General features: G+C 39.1%; 1 protein-coding gene across 1 annotated transcript in view; it reads right to left on the bottom strand.

Annotated features, from left to right (window-relative positions):
* Window positions 1–20,179, bottom strand: part of PLGRKT (plasminogen receptor with a C-terminal lysine) — a 29,276-nt gene extending 9,097 nt beyond the window's left edge. Inside the window, exons 1-2 of the mRNA XM_065861181.2 lie at window positions 20,048–20,179; window positions 19,627–19,713 (exon numbers count right to left, since the gene is read on the bottom strand). Of these exons, the coding sequence (XP_065717253.1) occupies window positions 19,627–19,707 (81 nt within the window). The 5' untranslated portion in view covers window positions 19,708–19,713; window positions 20,048–20,179. The remainder of the gene's footprint in view (window positions 1–19,626; window positions 19,714–20,047) is intronic.
* Between the last annotated feature and the right edge of the window lie 1,214 nt (window positions 20,180–21,393).

Here is a 21,393-nt window from a genome sequence, read left to right as displayed (position 1 = left end):
TGATAGTATCTTTAGAGTCAATCTTGACACTTTTTTGCCTTTTGTGGATTTCTCTTCTTCATGATGCATCATAAAGCTAATAACTCTTTTGAAACACCATAGTTTACAAATATAGAAAAAAACCACCATGAAGATATCGGATCTTTTAAAGATACTGGAATACATATGAAAAGTCCATGAGAAAATACTCTTTAACTAAATTTAAAAGCAAACAGTACAATCTAGGCAGTATATTAACACATCAAATTCAAACTTTCTGTGGTGCAACAGAATGAAAAAGCACTTTTTTTTCTTTAATTACATGCCCCATCTAAACATACTAGTACATACCCATTAAATAAAGGTAAATTCACTATTTCTTAAAGGTTTCTCTGTGTTGCACAGACCACCAAAAATAATAATGGTCTTTCCTCCTTAGAGTGATGCAAAAAATAAGAATTGTGCCAAAAATAAACAGTCTGAAACCAGAGTACAGAAGTTAGATAACACAATAAGAAGTCTACTTCTTCCCATTGATGTTTGTAACTCATTTTGGGGGAAAACCAGAGTACCCAAGTTGGTATGTCTAGCTTAGCTAACCAACTAGCATAAAAAGTCCAGAAAGGTACAGTAAACACAATAACAGCTGCCTAAAAAAGTGTACTACAGAAAAGAAAGAACAATGAGAGAATTCAGAAAGTTCTCTTCTTATGCATCTATAAAAGTAATTAAATCTGTTATTGTCTCCTACTTTCTAATTCAAGAATAATTTAAAGGATTTGTAATTACTTAAGGTTTCCACCCATTTATTCATTTCCATTACCATTGATTTAGCCTGAACAGAACAATTTCTGTTAAATTGTTACTAATTATTTCTTCAGACTATGTTGATCTTGCTATCTTACTTGCAAGCTCATTCAGTACCTAGATAGGTAGAATTAATTTTTTAGACAGCACAATAAAAAGGACAGATCTAATTACATATAATTGTACACAGCAGGAAAAACAACATTCACTGTAGTATCACAATACTGTTTCATCTGTTTCTCTTTCCTCCAGACTTACATTGCAATTGTTGTTCTCACAAAAAATATCAACAGGCTCTACCTTCCCGATATCCGTAATTGTCATATTGCAGGTTTTTTTTTTTTTCAGAAGTAATTATGTAATGGCTGACAAGCCACTTAATAAAATATCAAAATAATTAGACTTTATTTTGTCACCTATGGGACACTTGGAAATCCTAAAGTAAACAAGCACACTGCCCGTTAATTAGCCCCATTGTGGTGCCCAATATCCTAAGCCTGGTAAATTGCTGAGGGTTGATGTGACAAGATAAAATAATGACACGTAATATCAATTTAATGACCTCTATTTTCCCCTTCAGTTTGCTTATGTGTGTAGTTTGCACACATGTGAAAAGTATTAAGGGATCCTTTGTTTGCCTGTCAGCACAGATAAGGAGCCTAGCCTTCCAAGATGCACAGTATTACCCTAAATGAGCTTCGATTTGAAGAAGGACTAATACATGGTGAAGAAGTGGGAGAAGGGTATGCTGATGAAATATAGGTCTTGATAAAAGGAAAGTTAATGGCGAAGATAAACAGTTTAGTACGCACAGAGCACAGAAAGAAGCAAGCATTTAATAAAAAGAAAGCTGTAAGTTTAAATCTACAAGAGTAAACTAAAGGATCCTGACATGACTTCTTTAAAAACAAACAACAACAGAAACTTCCCTGTCCTGGTTTTGTTAAAAAACAAGTTCCTCTTTTAGTGAATTTTGCCTGTCAGCTAAAGCCTTCATATTAGCTGCGTTTTTCTGGAGAACCAGACACATGTTTTGGTAAACCTAGCAATAGAATGCAAACTTATTGATAAGCACGGATGGACATCTCGCAAGAGGGGCAACGAGAAACCGGTGACCAAGAGACTGACCAACGGTGTATAACATTCCATTCACGTGAATACTTCATATAAAAGTGGGAGATCATGAGGATCTCGTCGCCTTTTCCCTTCTCCTTCCCTTTTTCCTCATGGCTGACATCAGGAGAGGACCTTGCTGGTGGTCCCTGTGAACTGAGGCCTAGTGAGAGATTGAATCCAGCTCCGGTTGGCTACAGAGTCCAATCCAGGACTTTGGGTGCTGGCTCTGCAGTTGCTGAGACTTTCAAGATTGGTTTTGTATATTTCGTATTATTTTCTCTATTCTTATTAGTAGCATTAGTAAAACATCTTTAACTTTTCCAACTCTCTTCTCTCTGTCCTTCTTTCCCTCCCGATCGCCTGTCCTGAGTGGGAAGGGGGGAGAGGGAGGGGCAAAAGGGGGAAGTGGGGGGGGAGAGGAGGTTAACAATACATCTGCCAGGGTTTGATTGTCACCCCACAATCTTAACCCTCAACATGCCCTCACATAAATTATGCTTCCACAGCTCTTTAAAACCCAAGTACTGAAAGAAAAAGATATCACTAAGTCACAGACACTAAGTTCAAACAAACACGTTTCTGCAGGAGCCTGTCATATCAAACTTCACAAGCCCAAGGATACTTTCAGATGTATCTACAAGTAGTTTATAGAAATAACTTAGTATAAATAAAACCAACTTGTTTCATATATTATAAACAGCAGCCAGATAACATGATCAAACAATTCTTTTCTAACCAGAAGGATTTTTTTTCACTTAAGACAAAAATCAAAACAAACAACTCTCAACTTTCTACATGGTACCCCATCCAAAAATAAGTGGGGGGAAAGCCACATAGAAAAATGCTCATAATTCCTGTCCTTTGAGCAAACCTCTCCAATGTGGATGTAAAATCTTACCTAGATGAAGCACAAGACTGTATTTAAATTAATTTCTTTAAAAAAGATGTGTCGGAGGGAAGCTTTAGACTGATGAATCTTAGAGAGGAGTGTTTTAAGTAGTACATGGGGAAACATGGCACAGACAAGAAGAAAAGGTTTCAGAAGAATCTGCACAGAAAGCAGTAAAAAGTGTATCTAGTGATATTTAACTAAATTAATAATTTCATTATTGCTATTACTGAAGTTGTATGATGCAAAAATGAACAGTTTACTATACAAGGTCTATTCTGTCCATAAACTTAGAATGTAGCACCAAGAAAGCACTGAGATGTTTTCAGGAATGCTAAGTAACCTATAGTACTGCTGCAGAGGTTTGTTCTTAAATTGATTTTTATTTAGTCATAAATTACATAGCAAAAATCTAGTAACAACACACAGACATCACTAAATGTGCTCCAAAATCTCTCGGAGCCTATGCAATTTTATGCCACACCCAGGACCCTCTCTTTTGGACCTCTCCCAGACACCAGAAATGCCCTTTGTTCTGTTCATTTCCAAGATCAGTTTTGTCACTTGGCATAGTTTCATCTTGCCAAGACAGAAGACTATAGTGCTGTAGCTGTAGGACAGCATCAGGAATCTGCGTAATGAAGAGATTTAGTCAAAGTGTTCCCAGGGCAATTCCACACTGACTTTGCCTGATTTCAAGCTCTCCTCAAGGAAAAGGAAAGGGAAAACTGCACAAAAATTATTGCCAAAGTTGTCCCAGAACATACGGTTTACTGGAATAAAACAGTTTTGAGTATGCCTGAGTTCTTTTCAGAGAGCACTGTACTGCTGAATAACATGGGTCAATGCTGCCATCATGTTCCACAGGTGAGCAACACACGCTCAGCACGGCAAGGAACACCACTTGGACAGAGCAGACATCAGGCAGGGCACACACCTACCCTGTGTCATCAGAGACTGCTTTGACATGTCCAGACCCAACATCTGATCAGCTAAATAGGTTTATGAGCAATGTCCAACACTAAAAGAGTATATGCATTTAAATGAAGTCTGGATGCTCTAAGTTGCAAAACTTATCTACGGGGGAACTCAAGCAACCCTTAGGTACCTCAATCTCTAAAAGTTTCAAAAAACCTCAAGAGGCAATATCCTCATGCTTAGTCATTGAACATGTCAATCTGAATTGAACATCTTGAGCTCCAAGAGTTTTGAATGACCAGGATACCGTGATATGCTGGCTTTACATTGGCAAACAACTATCGGTAGATCATAGGGTGAAACTATTACATTAAGACTACATAACCTTAACATAACCATAATGTAGGCAAAAACTCAGGAGTCCACCACAAAAGATGATTCCAAATTAGATGAAAGATAGAAAACCAAATAATGTTTTACTGAAGTTCAAATCAATATCCCATTTTCAGCTGTTAATTTCTTAGTAACTCCGTCTTATTTTTCTCCACATGTGTTCTATCGAAAACGCCAGCCACACTGGCGGAGTGAAAGGGTGGAGAAGACTTTTCACCTATTAACATGTAGATTTTATGATAAAGACCAAGTCCTAATCCCTTAGGACTTACTTTGCAATTATGTTTAAGATAACTTATTTTCCCATTTTGGCAGATCAGAAACAAGTATTAAGAATAGTAGGTATTCATTTTACTGCAAACCATAACTTCACATGTAGAACTCTAAAGGTGATAAGATTAAAAAAAAAGTGTATCATTCAAACTTCACAGGTGTGCTGCAGTTCATTTAGAATAATGTCACTGATGGGAGAAGTTGATTATTGTGGAAACAGGCCACAGGTGCACATCATACCTATCAGGTGAACACCAGTTCAGCATCCAGATGCCATGTCTTAGGGAAATATATTCTATGTAATTTTAAATACATAAGTCTCCCATATATATAGCCATAAAAACTTCAATAGGGACTATTTACAATACTATGCTTGAATAAAAACTATAGGTAAAGGGTCTCAGGTGCAGATTTACCATAGGAGAAAGTGGGATACTGTAGTTTTCCCAGCCACATTGCTGTGCATGGCACAAGAGAGATGAAATTGTAAAGTGGATGCATGACTACTCATTCAAGCATGCTTTTCTGTTACTGTTAAGAAATCATGTCTTACAACAATCAGACCATATTTCAGAGACACAAACACAAGTACACTTTACACAAAAATCTAAAAAAATCCCATATAAATTTCTGTTAGTTTAATTCCATAATAAACAGATTTTCTTAAATGACAGTAGCACCTTCTTTCCTGGTAATAATTATTGATTGTGTCACTTTAAGATTTAAGTTTAGCATTTAGAAATAAAATGGATACTAGGAGTAAGTAAAATTTTCTATTTTATAACACTCTTAGGAGGACCCAATTAGAAAAAACGTTCTCATTTTTCCTTAAATACAGCTAGCAGTTTCTCAACACCATGTGAGAAACTGTAAGGGCTGATTAACATTTGAAGTCTGCCACATAGCAACTGTTATAGTAAAAGGAAATCAATCTGACAAAATGAAACATGGCAGATTAAGAGAAATGAGGCAGAGAGGAAAAAGGTCAGTTACTGTGAAACTGATAATGCTAATAAACTAGTCAGTGGTAACCATCCTTATCATCTCTATTGATTATTCTTCAGACTGTCACAATGATGTCAAACCACAGAAAAGAGCATTTATACCATCATTTCATTGATTAAAATCCAGTGGGAGAAAATTCTCATCTGAAATAATTTAATCAACTTTGACAACTTGCACAAAAATAAACAGTCCTGTCTGGATTACAAGTCACATCAGCACTAGTAGACTGGAAATTTCTGATACTTTATACTCCTAGCTTGTTTTCTCTCCTTGTGCTTTTCATGTTCAGATACTATAGGAAGGAACAGATACTGCTTTGGTTTTGCATTAAAGTGATGCACAAAGCAAAACAAATGGGATGCAAGGAGGTGCACAAAGGCTCAACATAAATGAAAAGCAGAGCCAGCACAAAATGCTCTCTCTTCACTGCCCATGTGTATTAAATACAATTTCTTTGATGTATTTCATGAAGGCCAAGATTTATCTGGAGAGACGAAGATAGTCTTAGGGCAGGCAGCAGTTGCTTTTGAAGAGTGACCAGCATTGCCTGTCACACCTGGATCTGCCTTGTTCTCACCCTTTCCCTGTTGCTGTCTCCAAGGTGTCCATGTTTGTTTTCCATGTTGAGGAAGAAATGTTTCACAATGAGGGCGGTGAAACACTGGCACAGGTTGCCCAGATTGCTGGTAGATGCGCCATCCCTGGGCAGATTCAAGGCCAGGCTGGACAGGGCCCTGAGCAACCTGATCTAGTTGAAGATGTCCCTGCTCATAGCAGGGAGGTTGGACTAGATGACCTTTGAAGGTCCAGTCCAAACTATGCTATGATTCTATGATAGTAACCGCCCTGGATAAATCCTCTATTTGCAGCCTGATACATTTAAGGGCTCTCCTGGCAGATCTGCTGTTTTCCCCAACCCCTCAAATATTGTGAGCAGGACAAACACCTGACTTGAGAGTGGTCATGGCAGTAAACCTGTTTTAGGTATCTGTATTTCATGTCACTAACATTAAGACATAACTATGCTGACTGCCTGGTAAACAGATATTCGGACAGAAAAGGTATTAATCTACCTTAGAAGCAATTATCATCCAGATAAATATACACCATCTCTGCTTAAGTTCTGAAGCTCATTTTCTAAATCTAAGAAAAGAGAAACATGAATAAACTGTTGGAATATCCTTACACTCATGTTAAAAGAATGTCCAGTTTTGGCACATGCTAATCTGTATTATAGGCCATGGCTACTGTGCCTGTAATAGAAGGTTATTTTCACTTACAGTTTTTCAATGATCTAAGAGACTCTTTCAATGATCAAAAAGACTCTAAAAACATTCTTTAAATAAGTAGTCACTTCTAATTTCTGAGAACTTAGAGGCACAATGAAAAACAGGCTTAATTTCTCAAAAATGTGACAGTCACACATATAAAAACCTGCAAATCACATGCAAAACATATAAAAGTTGGTGTGCAGGTAGTAAACTAACTAACTGCCCAAACCCCTTGCAGAAGCAATGCACCTGGCATTTCATAAGAGGATGAAAGAGTAAAAGAATACGTGACTCGTCCTTCCTAATCAATGTTGAAAACCAGAAGCTACTGCAAATGGTTGTTTAGCAAAAACAAGTGGAAAATAGAATAGTGATGCCTACGTTTACACCTCCACTGTAAGCCACCAGAGTGCAATACAGAGATGGTAACTTGTAACAATTACATACTGCCTGCTTAGTTTGAAGTGTCGCAAAATGGGTCTCTAGATCAAACAGTTAGAATAAATCAGATTTAAATGTTTTATCCTGCTGCATCAAAGCTTGTTTGCAAGTATCTTTCACATCAAGTACACAGAGCAATTAAAATTATTAGCACTGCAAGAAAATACAGTCTAAAAAGAAAACTCATTTCTTAAAGCTTCCAAGTACAAAGACACCTTACAAAATATTCACAAGCTAAGAGCTATCATAAAAAGAAAGGAGTCTCACAATATTAGCCCCAAACCAGAACACAAACTGCACTGGGAAAAAAATTCTTTACAAAAAAACTTAATGGAATTACATGCCATATAAAAAAGTAAAAAAAAAATCCAAAGCACCTAAATCCACTTTACATTTTAAACTATGTGAAGCAGAGACTCAAACCAATGGACTGTCATATGAAAGTAACATTTCTTGGCAGTAACTGAGCGTTTCCATGCTTCTGCTGCGTGGCCTCTGAGCACTGAATGGGCAGAGTGAAGAAGGGTGTCCTCCACCTGCATTTAAAAATGTTGCCTACTGAGTAAACAAAGTTTTAACATACTGTCACCAGTATTCAGAATTCTCAGGAGTTTTATACAAGCTCTATAAAGATCAATCAAAGTCATTGGATAGCCAGTTACATAAAAAAACAGGTATCCGTGTGGTAGGAATAGTAAAACAGATCAAGCAGGATAAGACAAAGAGCTAACATTAAAACATCGAGTCATTCTGAAAGCTGATTAATAACTGAATAAGAACTATTCCATTTGTTATTTCCATCCTCCAATAATGCCTCTAGGTATGCTCTTAGTGCACCTCATAAACCTGTTTTTTGTTTTTGTTTAATATAAAGACTCAGAGCATTGAATCAAAAAACAAAAACCAGAAGAAATGGCTGTAAAATGATACTGCATTATGAAAGGGTGTTATAATACCAAAAAAAGGGCAAATATTATATTTCTTCCTATGCATTTCAGATTCTGACTTGCAAAATTACTGTGGGTGTCTTTACACCATTTTTGTTATGGAATTAAAATAGCTATAAGACTCCTTTACTTAACCATCATACCTCCTGGGCTCTGATGAGTTTGGGTCAATACAGGGCTCCTCCCCTGCTCATCTCCCCATTCCTTTTGTTTTTTGTTTTTTTGTTTTTTTTTTTTCAACTTAGCATTCAAGAAATAGTATTTCATAGAAAAACAAGTAAATGTCTAGATTCAGCTTCAGTGGACTTAACAGTAGAAGACTGAAATGGTATGTCTGCTCTACTAAGAAGAAGGAACTATGGAAAATTTAGAGCATTAAAGAAGGTAGCTTCACAAGGCATTTTTTCTTTGAAGTCCACTAAAATCCCCCCAATGAACTAAGCCTTCATGTGTAAGGTTGAGCTGCAGGTGCAACTCCAAGCAAGACAAGAGTTTTACCTAAGCAATCTGCATTCACCATATATACTAGCCACAGATATTCCCCAGCAAAAAGACTGGCAAAACTGATTCCACTGAATAGATTTAATTAATATTTATCTCATTACTAGTGGAGTAATCAGTCTGGTTTGCATCTTTTGCTTGTAGTGCCTGCATGTTAGAAACAGCTATTAAAATCTGCTCTCTATAAACCACTGCATTTATTTCTTAACAGTGATCAGGCAGAGTATACAATCTCCCAGCTAATACCAACAAAACTGGCTTTTTTCCTGCAAGATAGATTGTTCTAATCTTCCTCAGTACAGATATAATTCATCTTGCTCTGTTCCATTTGATGCACACAAACTATTAAGGATATAGAATTGTTACCAGAGAGCATTTATTTCCTGAATTAAGCCCAGATCACCTAAGGGGCAAAACAATGGTTCTAATGCTTTGAGACAAATGCATTAGAGATGCCATAAGTGCTACTAGTATCCTGTTAATAGAAAACAAATCTAGCTGTTTCCCACACCAAAAGGAAAAGGATGGTAGTAGTCAGGAAAGGGAAAGCTTGCTTCCATTTTACTTCACACGGAAGGGAACAATTGTTTTCACTGTAATAGAACTTTAAAAAAATCCTTTTGACTAATTGTCAGTGAAAACTTCAGAGAGGAAAAGGTTAAGGACTTATAAAACCCTGCAGAAAATTACTCAAAGACATTAGGAAAAATTGAGTTTTGGGGGTATCATCATGGAGGTGGCTGATCTTTTACTAACAAAGATAAGCTGGCAAATCTGTAGATTTGATTAGGCACAGGAAGGACCCTATAGAAATCAGAGAATGCAGAAGCATGTGTCAGTTCTCTTTCTTTTTTGATCAATGAAAATGATAAAGTATGAAAAGAAGCTTTATTGTTCAGAAACTCACTGACATTTTAAGATTAGCCATTCTTTTTCCTGCCAACAGTCAAAACATAGCACATGTATGCCTTTCAACAGCCACCTCATTTTATGATCAACTGATAAATGATCAATAATATGTTGACAGTGTAATGAGTCAACTGAATTTATTATGGAAAAAAACAACAGAATCCCTCAACACTACTTGCATATACACTTAATTTTCAACTTGATCTATTATAGCTCATTATTGATTATTACAGCTCATTGCAGGGGGGCTGGATGAGATGAAGTTTGAAGGTCCCTTCCAACCCAAACTATTACATGATTCTATGATTCAAACGAAACAGACAGTATCTCCCCCTGCCCTTACTCACACATTCTTATACTGTCTTTTCCATTCTTATAGCTTGTTACTCAAAAGCATCCTAGGATAAGGACAGCCACATGTAAAAGATAGAAGTCCCTATCAAGAACAATATGATAGGCTTATTAGGTCAATTCATCTTGCCTAAGATGGAACATTCAGTCCATTACATATCAAACTGACAAGATGTCCAGCACACAGCTGGATGAACACACAATGCAGTGGGTGAGCAATTGGCTGACAGGCCAGGCTCAAAGGGTTCTAGTAAATGCGGTAATGTCGGCTTGTGACCAGTCACTAGCGGGGTTCCATGGGGATCCATCTTAGGGCCAGCACTCTTCAGTGTCTTCATAAATTACTTGGATGCAGAACTTGATGGAATACTAAGTAAGCTCACCAATGACACAAAACTGGGAGGAGCTGTTGACACTCTTGAGGGCAGAGAGACCCTTGCAAAGGGATCTGGACAAACTGGAGAACTGGGTAATCATGAACTATATGAAGTTCAACAAGGGCAAGTGCCAGATTTTGCACCTGGGACACGGCAATCCTGGCTGTACATACAGACTGCGGGATGAGATGCTGGAATGCAGCTCCATGGAGAAGGATCTGGGGGTTCTGGTAGATGGCAAGTTGAACATGAGCCAACAGTGCCCTGGCAGCCAAGAGGGCCACCCGTGTCCTGGGTGCATCAAGCACAACATTGCCAGCCGGGTGACGGAGGTGGTTGTCCCGCTCTGTTCTGCACTGGTGCAGCCTCACCTGGAGCACTGTGTGCAGGTCTGGGCAACACAGGATAGAAAACATACTGTAGAGTGTCCAGAACAGGGCTACAAAGTTTGTCAAGGGTTTGGAGGGGAAGCCATATGAGAAACGGTCAAATCACTTGGTTTGTTCAGCCAGGAGGAGACTGAGAGGAGACCTCATGGTGGCTACAGCTTCCTCACAAGGGGAGGAGGAGGGGCAGGCACCAAACTCTTCTCTTTGATGACTGGAGGGAATGGCAGGAAGATGTGGCAGGGGAGGATTAGGTTGGGCATTAGGGAAAGGTTCTTCCCCGAGAGGGTGGTGGAGCACTGGAACAGGCTCCCCAGGGAGGTGTCACAGTCCCAAGCCTGACAGTGTTCAAGAAGAGACTGGACAATGCCATCAGACACATGGTGTGAACTGTGGGGTTGTCATACGCAGGGACAGAAGTTGGACTCAGTGATCCTTGTGGGTTACCCTTCCAACTCAGGGCATTCTATGATTCCAATATTTTCTCTTTTCAAAAGTTTTGTTCTCTTCTTATTTTCATTAACATTTTGTGTTTAAGTTGAATTACTAAAACTGAATGTGGCCCAAAGTCTGGTTTCTCGTAAAACTACTGACTTATCTTGTAATAGCGTTTTTACATTCTTTATTTGTTTTAAACTTAACTGAAATAAAAATAATGCATATAAAACCTTCACCTCAAATACAAATTATTTCCCAGTTTAAAACTAACTTGAGATAGGAGTGCAGGAGATCATCAAGTAGCCTGATAAGTCAGGTTTTCCTTGTCTCTCTCTCACAAAATTCTCAGTATCTGCAGCAGTAAAGAAGTTCAACGAAGTGTTACATCAGTACATCCTAATGACAGCAGAATCCATTACTCAATTCAAATCTTACAAAAACAATAACTTAAGAAAGGTGTACATATTTGTATTAAAAACATTTATCTTCTTAACTATGCAGGTAAAAACACTGCTTGTACTTTATCAATGCTAAATGAGGAATCTTATTTTTCAAATGTTTAAAATGCTTCAGCTGTCTCTTTGACTATATGCTGTGACATATGCTACCACAGAAGCTTCTGTTTATTATTAAAAAGTAAGAACTTTAAAAACCACTATGAGGATAACTAGATTATAGATACTTCCCAATAACAAACAAATTTTAAATGCCTGTTGAAAGGTTTAAACTTATTGCTTATCGGGCACATAGAAGCCTTATGATTGTTGTGTATGTTTTCAAAAGGACACTGAGATGAAAACCAAACACCAATATAATTGAAGTTAAAACATCTTGTAATCTTTGCTAGATAAAAATCTCACTGGTAACATGATATAATAGCATTCACACAGAAAGCAGTGTTGAGTCCTGAAAAACAGGTATTGTACGTATGTGTTTGAGCTGGTTAGAAACGTTAAGGTTGGAAAAGAGATGTTGCTAAGGAAGCAATAGTATAAAGTGCAAAATAAATGCAGAAGAAAGAGTTGTTACATGTTAGCCAGCCGTTGGTTAAATGGACATGAATTCTGTTCAGGTACTTCAGTGTTGGCACAGTCATGAGGATAAGGCTGGAAGGCATATTCAGAGGCCCTTTTTAAAGTTAGCCTGAAAGTGGGGAGCTGAAATAAACATTTATTTATCCCAGTCAAGACCACCAGGGGCAGATTTCACTGCTTTTCATAGTAACCCATATAATCACAGTTAAGCACTCAAAGTCTTCCAATATTTATCCCAATTTTTACTTGCTTGCTTTTGCAATGAAAAAGCTCAATATCTCTAGAAGGATGTATAAGAAAAAATAGTGGATTAAAAAAACACCACCAGCACACACAAACTTAAAACTCTAACAGATGTGTTTATAGCATCAGACAAACACGATTTGTTTTCATCCTTTCTTCATAGGTTCTAATCTCTTTATTATTCTTACTACCATCTTCTGAACTTTTCACAGCTTGTCTGCACATTTAAAGTAGTATCAAAATATTTTTCTCAGCAAAGTCATCAGTTGTGCAAATTGAGTAATTTTATCCCCTGGTTAATAAATCCACAATTTCATCTGCTTTTTACAATAACCTGTGCTGTTGACTCAGCTCATGTATCAGTATATAAATATACATGTATAAAAAATACACTGATATGTACGCACAAGTATATAAAACATATGGGGTTTTTAAGCTCCTGAAGTCTAATCACTTATACTCAGTTAATCTATTTAACTATTCCTTCTTGGATAAAATGCTATGGACTGGTATTTATTCTATTACGTATTATACTGTTGCCTATTATATCATGCGTTTTCCAATTCATCAAGACAACCAGAATACTAAATTAATACTCCAATCTAAAATTGAAAGCAAACAACATTTCATTGAATTATGGCCACATTTTATTCTGAGAAACCGCTGAGTGTTTGGATATAAACTGTTCTGGTTCTTTTCCCTTGCATCACTTATAAGAGGCGGGGGTTTTTTTGTATTGTTTGTTTGGTTGTTTTTTTGTGTTTTTGTTGTTTTGTTGTTGTTGCTTGTTGTTTGTTTTGGTTTCTCATTTGTTTGTGTGTGTGTTGTGGTTTTTGTTGGTGGTGGTGGTTTTTTTACTGTTATTATTAGTTTAATTCGGAAAAAAATGACATAACTTGGTCATAAGACACGGTATATAAGGGAACTTGCTACACGGTACTTCTATACTTTCATTTCAGATTTAAGGACAAATTGTTGAACATTAAGAGGAAACTGCCTCATCCCTTTCATTTATTGTCATTCAATGCAAACCTCTTAAGGCAATACAACCCTGACAGGAAAATAATGCAATCGTGCAATGTTTTGCTTCTAAAAAAGTGCTGATAGTGTAAAGAAAAAACCACGATATTGAGTTGTATTTATCGAAGTTTTCACTGAGTTTTTATAGTTTTTCCAAACACAAATACTTTTGCTACCTATAACATCAAATTACAGTCTAATGAAATTAGTGTTTATATATTTACATTATGACGAGCTAATGTGCCAAAGCATATTCTTATGAGACTGAGAACATTAGAGCCATTTGCAGACACGGAAAACACTCAACAGCAGTGTAACTTCAAGCTGAATCATGAATGCATGTGCCATAGCTTGTACATACGGTATAAAATGCACACATCTTTCTCCACAGGCAAGAGCTGTAGAACAGATGGAAGTGCAGAACAGTTAAGAGTCATTTTCAGAAGTAGAATTCTTGTGATTTATATTTTGAATGAAATAAGTAAGTTATTTCTACAGGTACAAAATCTGCCAGAGTCAAATATGTTTTTGGCATTTCTATGCTGTGTCCAAAATAATTTTTCACTTATAGAAGAAACTGCTATATTATTTTTCATTTTTAAAAAGTCAGACTATGTACTGTTGCACTGGAGGAGGACTTTCCTTAGCAATGTTTGATACTATCTGCCCACCTATTCAACTTAACAATTTTTACTAACTGGGGAAAAAATGCCTCTAGTCTTTTTTTCCCCCTTATTATTTTAAATCACTGCCAAAGCTTTAAAAGGAGTTGTTAGAACAGAGTGGGAAGGGGGGCTGCAGAGGGGGGACTTCATTAGAATAGCATACTGTGGTCTTCCCATGGCTCAAAATGAACTCCTATGATGCCGGGGACCCCAAAAGAGGGAAAATATTTGAAAAAAAAAAAAAAAAAGAGAGGCTGGCATGGATTTTCAGAAAAGAAGATATAATTGCACTACATTGTTAAAATAGAAAAATCAACCCCTTAGTTTTCCAGCTTAACTTTTCACAAAGGAGTACAGAACCTTTCCTGTGCCTGCAAGTCTATACACTCCCAAGGCCTAACTGTTACGAAAGCAGATCTGTGACTGCTTCCTGGCTATCCAGTATTACCTGGGGAGAAGAATGCACTTTACAGTCTGACATAATAAAATAGGGAGAAAGGAGGGATGGCAGGAGGAGAGGAGTAAGACTATCCAGAAATTCATATTGCAGACAGGACGTTATAATCAAACATTTTTATTATGGGTGAATACAAGATTTGTCAGAAGTAAATTATTTTCCTAGCCTGTTTATTTTCTCAAAGGTTATGTTGCTCCCATCGAAGATTAATTTGAAGGATTATCTCTGACTCCTGAATGCAATTATCCTTTTACCACAGAAAAGATTACCCTTCTGTCTGAGAATTCTCTTGCTGGGAAAAAAAAAACCCAAAACTCAACAGAACAAAACTCAAAGTCACTCTGAACTGCTAACCCAAAACAACAACAAAAAAAAATCTGGTAGCCACAGAAACGAAGATATGCCCTAAGCACTAACTAGTCTCTTTCCAGCACTCTCAGTGATTTTCTGTTTCTCCTGTATTACTTTCTTTTAAAACTTATATTTGTCAAGAATTCCAGTCCTCCAGTTTTCTACCCTTATCAGTCTGATCTCCCCTGAATGTCTAGCAGAGCCAACCTGCTGTGATCTTAAAGCAAGACTTTTGTAACAAGTTTTGCTCAAACGACGGTTATAGCTTTTTACTGGATTTTGACTGATTTATCTGTGTGCTACTGCTGGATAAGTAATATTAAACAGTGCTGGGGAAACTTACCTGTGAATACAGCAATACATATTATAAAGCTTTCAAAATATACAGGAGATTGTACATTTATTTTTCAGCTGAATTATTCCCACAGATAATCAGATTTTTGCTTAGGTTTTGCAATCTGACGTGCAAGGCACAATGAGACTTTAATTCTGAATTTCTTTCTTTGTGATGTTATTTCTGCATCTGTATCAGTACCACTTACACATACCTATAAGTCTGTCTAGCTATTGTCAGTTAAAAAAACCCTTACAAAACAAAATCTCAGCCTCCTCCCCTGAAGAGTTACCTTTTGTGTAGTTCACTGAGTACTTACAGACAAACTATGTACAGGAAACCCAGGAATTATCTTGGTTTCCCCTGTGTAGAGTTTCCCAAGCAAAGCAATGAAAAGCAACAATTTAGAGCCAAAAATAAGAGCAGGGCATAAACTAAAATCTAAGCGAGGGGAGCAGGGAGGAGGAGAGAGTGTCATAGTACTACTGAGTTGGTGGGGTTCAATTCAAAACAAAAGAAAGTGGTTTTGATTCCTCTACATGCATGAGAAAGCTTGGCAAAAATTTCACAGGAGAGCTTAGGCTTTTTTATGTCTATAGCCTAAAGCAAGTCTTTAAGTTGCTTTTATAATGTCTTTTGCACATCAGCACAGAATTTTTTTTCTGTAGTGAAAACTTAATTTAGTAAGCTTTGCTCAAGAATTGAATTCATTAACAGTAAGGAATTAAATTTAAAATTTTCATCTGTACTGTGCCATGACCTTCTACCATGATTTTGTTTCTTATCTCTCTAAATAACACTATATATAGAGTATACAAAGTTGTTTTAATATTTTTTATTAATATTTGTAAACAATGTACTTGTATTATGCACTAATCATACCTAAGCCTGTCTCACCACAATAAAGTATTTAGCACGCTTCAAAGTATGTGAATTCAGCCAGTTTCCTATGAAGAGACTCATCTATTGGTCAAGGAACATCTAGAAATATCAAATTTAAACAGTGATATTTAAAGTGTTCTAATACACACTGAGGAATGAAAGATCAGCCACAAACATTGCTGCATTCTTAGTTGCCAGTTTCAAAACGTGTATCTTTTTCCAGGTTGTCTTGTACATCTTAAAATGGCTTTCTTAGTAAATAGTTATTGAAATAGCTTTTTTAAGGTATATATTTGGGTTGTTGAAAAAAGGGCAAGGAATAAACGTCTAACCAGAACAGGAGTACAGAACATAGCACTTCAACAAAAGAAATACGTGAATTTCCTCCATTTGTGCTAATATTTCTCCTTTGTGTTAAGAGCACTCACATAGCTCAGGAAAATAAATACTCCGCTGTAAATGCTCGGAGACCTGGAACCTCCTCTTACCCATTCAGCCACGCTAAAAGCACTTAACAAGGCCATATTTTAGGCTTGAGCTGTAGATCTGATAAATATTAAGTGTTTGGAAAGAATTTTGCAAGTTACACTTTAAGGAGCAGGTTTGTGATAAAAAAAGAAGCCTCAACAAACTTCTAACATAAACAGTCTCCACTTGACACAGACTGGTGTTTAATTCTGGAGCCACACCAAGACAACACAAACAACTAGCAAGTCCTTCAACATCAAGGCAAACTGACAGTTGAATTTTTATTATTCTTCCAAAAAGCATTAAGATAAAATTTACAAGGCCACAATCCCTTATTTTCAAAGTTAACTCAAGAAGGGTATAATGAAAAAAATACACACATAACTTTAAAACATATTTTAACATTCTCTTATTCTCACATATTCAAGCTGGCGTGGGTGTCCAGCACACATCAGAGTGACTCTAAAACCCACTGAAGTTTGACATGCACCAAAGCTTGGGATTTGGAAAGGTCTTTACCAACTTCTGTCATGTTACTCGCCTTCTTATTTTTGTAATGGTCTTCTTCCAAACTACAACCCAGACAGCGGATAAGTCCATAACTGAATAGCTTTGCATCTTCATTCAGAGGACAGCATACGCCTATGTTTTTTCTTTGGGGGGGTGGGGGGGGGGGGGAAAAGTGTTCTCTCATGGAAACTGATAGCATAAAAATCCAGTTCCAAACTGTTTACAGTAACTTTATGACCCTTTCTCATCTGCAACGAACAGGAGAAGCCTTTACAGATTCTGACTGTGTCACCAACACATCCCGTGTTTTGTTCCAGGCCAACTCAAAGACTTACTAATTCACTTCTGAGCAGTGTCACACCATCACTGTCAGTAGCGAATGCATTCTAGGAGAAATAATTTTGATGAGTTCCTGATCCACACCAATTTCTTTGGAGTAATGATAGCACCCAACTCCCTCAAAACTGTAATCATGTGGCACTCCAAAGTCCATTCAGAATTAAAAGCTCCAAGAGGTTTCAATCCCACATACTGTTTTGGGATAGATTTACATTTAAAACAGATCGGTATTTTTTTAGCTCTCATAGCAAATACATCACATTGTTTGATGGGGAAACTTCTATTTTATTAATAAATATGATGGTTTTCAGAGAAATATCGGAGAACCGATAGCATCCAAATCACAGTATTTCACCACAAGAGAATATCTAATGCTTTAAGTTATTTCATTTTGGTCCTAGCATGACATAACTCCTCCAGGCATTTCTAGATACAATTTCTGTCTAAAAGCAAATAAGTCAGGCTATACTGTTTTCCACAAATAGCCTGAAAATAGTCTGTCTAACACTAAGCTTCAGACACATCACAGGTTTTGTTCACATACAGAAAAGACAACTGACAGTGTTCGCTCTCTCCCTAAACTCAGAGCAGAGCTATTTTCTTCCAACCCCTTTTGTCACAAAATTTAGTCATTCCCTTGCCCCACTGCGTATTTTGCACCTGACATAACTGCCTACTTTATGAATTTTTAAGACACATATTTTCTAACAAGGTTGGTATGTCTGCAAACACAGTACAAAGGAAATATGATCAGGCATTTGTAGTAGGAATCTACTATGTTGACTATTACTACTATCACAAAGAAGAAATAGAGCACAGGGAGAGTTCCTAAAGAGCAATTTGGAAAAGTTTTGTATGGAATCTCGAAATGACTTTTTTGTAAGTGTCCTCAAAAAAGTTTGTTTTGTTTTTTTACTTGTTTGTTTTTTATGTATGTTAGCCTGAGCATTTGGGATAGAACTAGATTTGTTAGGCATCTGGGGTCAAGAGACCAGAGTCTGTCATTCAAAGCCCGCAGCACCCTACAAATACTAGCCTGAATTCAGTCTGTGTTCTCACCTCTGTCTTTCATTCTGCATGGCAGAGAAGCAGATAATGAAGCAAGCCTCTACTTCAATGTCATTATCATTCTTTCAAACTGAAAACCTTGCCATCATCTGGATTAGCAAAAACTTTGAGGGTGGGAGGAGCCCATCTGTATAGGTAAAAAAAATAAATTGTACATGAAACTTGTGGTTGCATCTGGGAAACATATGACCCAACACAGACAGAAAACAACACTTACAAACCTTGCAAAAAGTTGATTTTCTTCAAATAGTTACAAACTATCCGGTATTTTATTACATCATTTTTCCTTATGCTATCTTTCTCCTTCCTACCACATTTCCACGGTCATCTCCAGTGTTAAGTTTACATGTGGCCCTACAAAAGCTATGCTCTGCACATTCGTTTGAAAACTAGAATATGCCATCTACTGGCAACTTAATAAATTGGAAGGTCATCTATCATTACTTTAAAAATTTTACATTTATCTGTATTCAATTTAAATTCAAAACTAAAGGGACAAAATCCAGCTAAGTCCTTCAGATTGCATTTTAGCATTTGATATGTGAACAAGTTACATATCATAAGACACCTAAAAACAAATCAGAAGGTTACACCTAGTGCCACACTGTAAATTCTGTTCAGCACAACTTTCTGAACCTTGGTCCAGCTGGTTTTCCTTCTCTTTCTCTACCACTACTTTATTATTTTATGACAGGGAATAAACAATCCCCTATGCCTCATTTAGTTCGAGGTTTCTAGAACACTAAACAGCTATATAGTGCCTTCCTAGCAAGGTGGAATAACTGCAGTTACCTCACCGAACCAGAAGAAAGTGTTGTTTGACTGATTTTCTATAGTGGAAGAGAAGAAACATATTTAGCTCATGTATTTTAAGAGAATAGTATCCATGCTTTAGTATCAATGCTGTTACAGATTCACTTATACATGTTGCTTGACACTGCAGTAGACTAGTTGTGCTACAGGGAACTATTCTAGGCAAGTTTGCAAAACTGTATTTTTAGGGTCTGGCTATCATGGGATAGTTTCCACCTCTACAACTTGATAACACAGACTGCCAAGGAGTTGTCAGATCCAGCGAACAGGTGCTTTACACGTCTGAACCTGCCATGTTATATGACTGCACCGGAGCCGCTGGTGTGTAAACGGGGCACCTTCAACCCTGTGGGGAGAGCAAACCTCAGCGGACGGGGTGCAAGCGCGGCTCTGTGCAGGCAGCAGGCCGCGGGTGACCTTCCTCCACCTTGCTGCCGTTACCTGGAGCCGTGAGTTCATGAGCATGAACTCCTGCTGAGCTTTCAGGCTGTCATTCACGGACTTGGAGAAGACGAACCCCATCGTGCCCTGCAGCGCACAGGAAACAGGCAGGTGAGGCCGGGACCCGCGGGCAGCACGACGGGCGGCTCCGCTCAGCCAGCCCGCCCCCGGGAGGAGCCGGCCCCGGGGGGAGGCGGCGGGCAGGCCGCGGGGCAGCCCGGGTGGGTCGGGCCGCCCCTGAAAGATCCACCGCTCCCGCCGGTCTCAGGCGACCGCTTCGGCGGCGCGGGCCGCTCCTTCGCCGCCGGCAGGCCTGCGCCAGCCGCGCCCCCGCTCTCCCCCTGCCAGCAGGAGCCCCCGCCCCGCAGTCGGCGGCCGGGGGCCTGGGCTGCCGACCAGGCCCGGCCCCGCCGCGCCTCACCTCCGGGAAAGGCGTTGATCGGCCGCGGGCGGACGGAAGCGGCTGCGGCCAGTTCCGCGGCGGGACACGGGCCGTCCTGCCCGCGCTGCCTGCGGCGGCGATTGGCCGGCGCCAGGGGAGCCGGGCGGAGTTCCAAGGGCCGGCGCCGGGCTGCCGCACCCCGCTCGCCCCGCGCCGCGGCTCAGCGCGGCCCCAAGCGGCGGCTCAGCGCGGCCCTGGGCGCTCCCCCAGGGACGGCAGCGGCCGCCCGCCCTTCGAAGCGTCCCGGGGGCAACAGCACCGCTCGGCCGTTGGTTTCTTTCGTAACCAGGAATACTTTACCTTTTTTTTTTTTTTTTTTTAAGCTAGTTTTCAGTAAACACCCCAGCAGCTTGAAAAAATGTGGTCCCATTGATGTGAGACTGTTACCATGTATGTGCTCAACCAAAAAGTATCACAGCATTGACATTACAGGTTTCAGACAACTAAAGAGTGTGAACATGCAAAGAAGTGATGGGTTTCATGCTGGTTCTTGCAGCTGGGGTGAGTATTCATAGGATCATAGAATAATTTCAGTTGGAAGAGGATCATCAGGGTTATCAGGATCATCAAGTGTTAAAAAAACGTAACCTGACTCTGGCACTAAACCATGTCCCTAAATACCTCGTCTAAACACCTTTTAAACACCTCCAGGGATGGTGACCTAACCACTTCTTTGGGCAGCCTGTTCCAATGCTTGACAACCCTTTCTGGGACAAATTTTTTTCTAACATCCAACCTAAACCTCCCCTGGTACAACTTGAGGCCGTTCCCTCCTGTCCTGTCACTTGCTACTGGTGAGAAGAGTCCAACCCCCTCCATGCTACAACCTCCTTTCAGGTAGTTGTAGACAGCGATAAGGTCTCCCCTCAGCCTCCTTTTCTCCAGGTTAAACAGCCCCAGTTCCCTCAGCTGCTCCTCACAAGACTTGTGCTCCAGACCCCTCACCAGCTTCGTCGCCTCCTCTGCACTCTCTCCAGCACCTCAATGTCCTTCTTATGATGAGAGGCCCAAAACTCAACACAGGATTCGAGGTGGGGCCTCAGCAGTGCCGAGTACAGTGGCACAATCACTTTTCTAGTCCTGCTGGTCACACTATTCCCAATACAAGCCAGGATGGTGTTGGCCTTTTTGGCCACCTGAGCACACTGCTGGCTCATGTTCAGCCGGCTGTCAATCAACACCTGCAGGTCCTTTTCTGCCAGGAACTTTCCAACCACTCTTCCCCAAGCCTGTAGCGCTGCCTGGGGTTATTGTGACCCAAGTGCAGGACCCGGCACTTGGCCTTGTTGAACCTTGGACAATTGGCCTCAAGCTCATCGATCCAG

Source organism: Patagioenas fasciata, chromosome Z (assembly GCF_037038585.1).
Source record: "Patagioenas fasciata isolate bPatFas1 chromosome Z, bPatFas1.hap1, whole genome shotgun sequence".
Lineage (NCBI taxonomy): Eukaryota > Metazoa > Chordata > Aves > Columbiformes > Columbidae > Patagioenas > Patagioenas fasciata.
The sequence above is the reverse complement of the archived record's forward strand: the minus strand, read 5'-3'. Positions and strand labels throughout refer to the sequence as shown.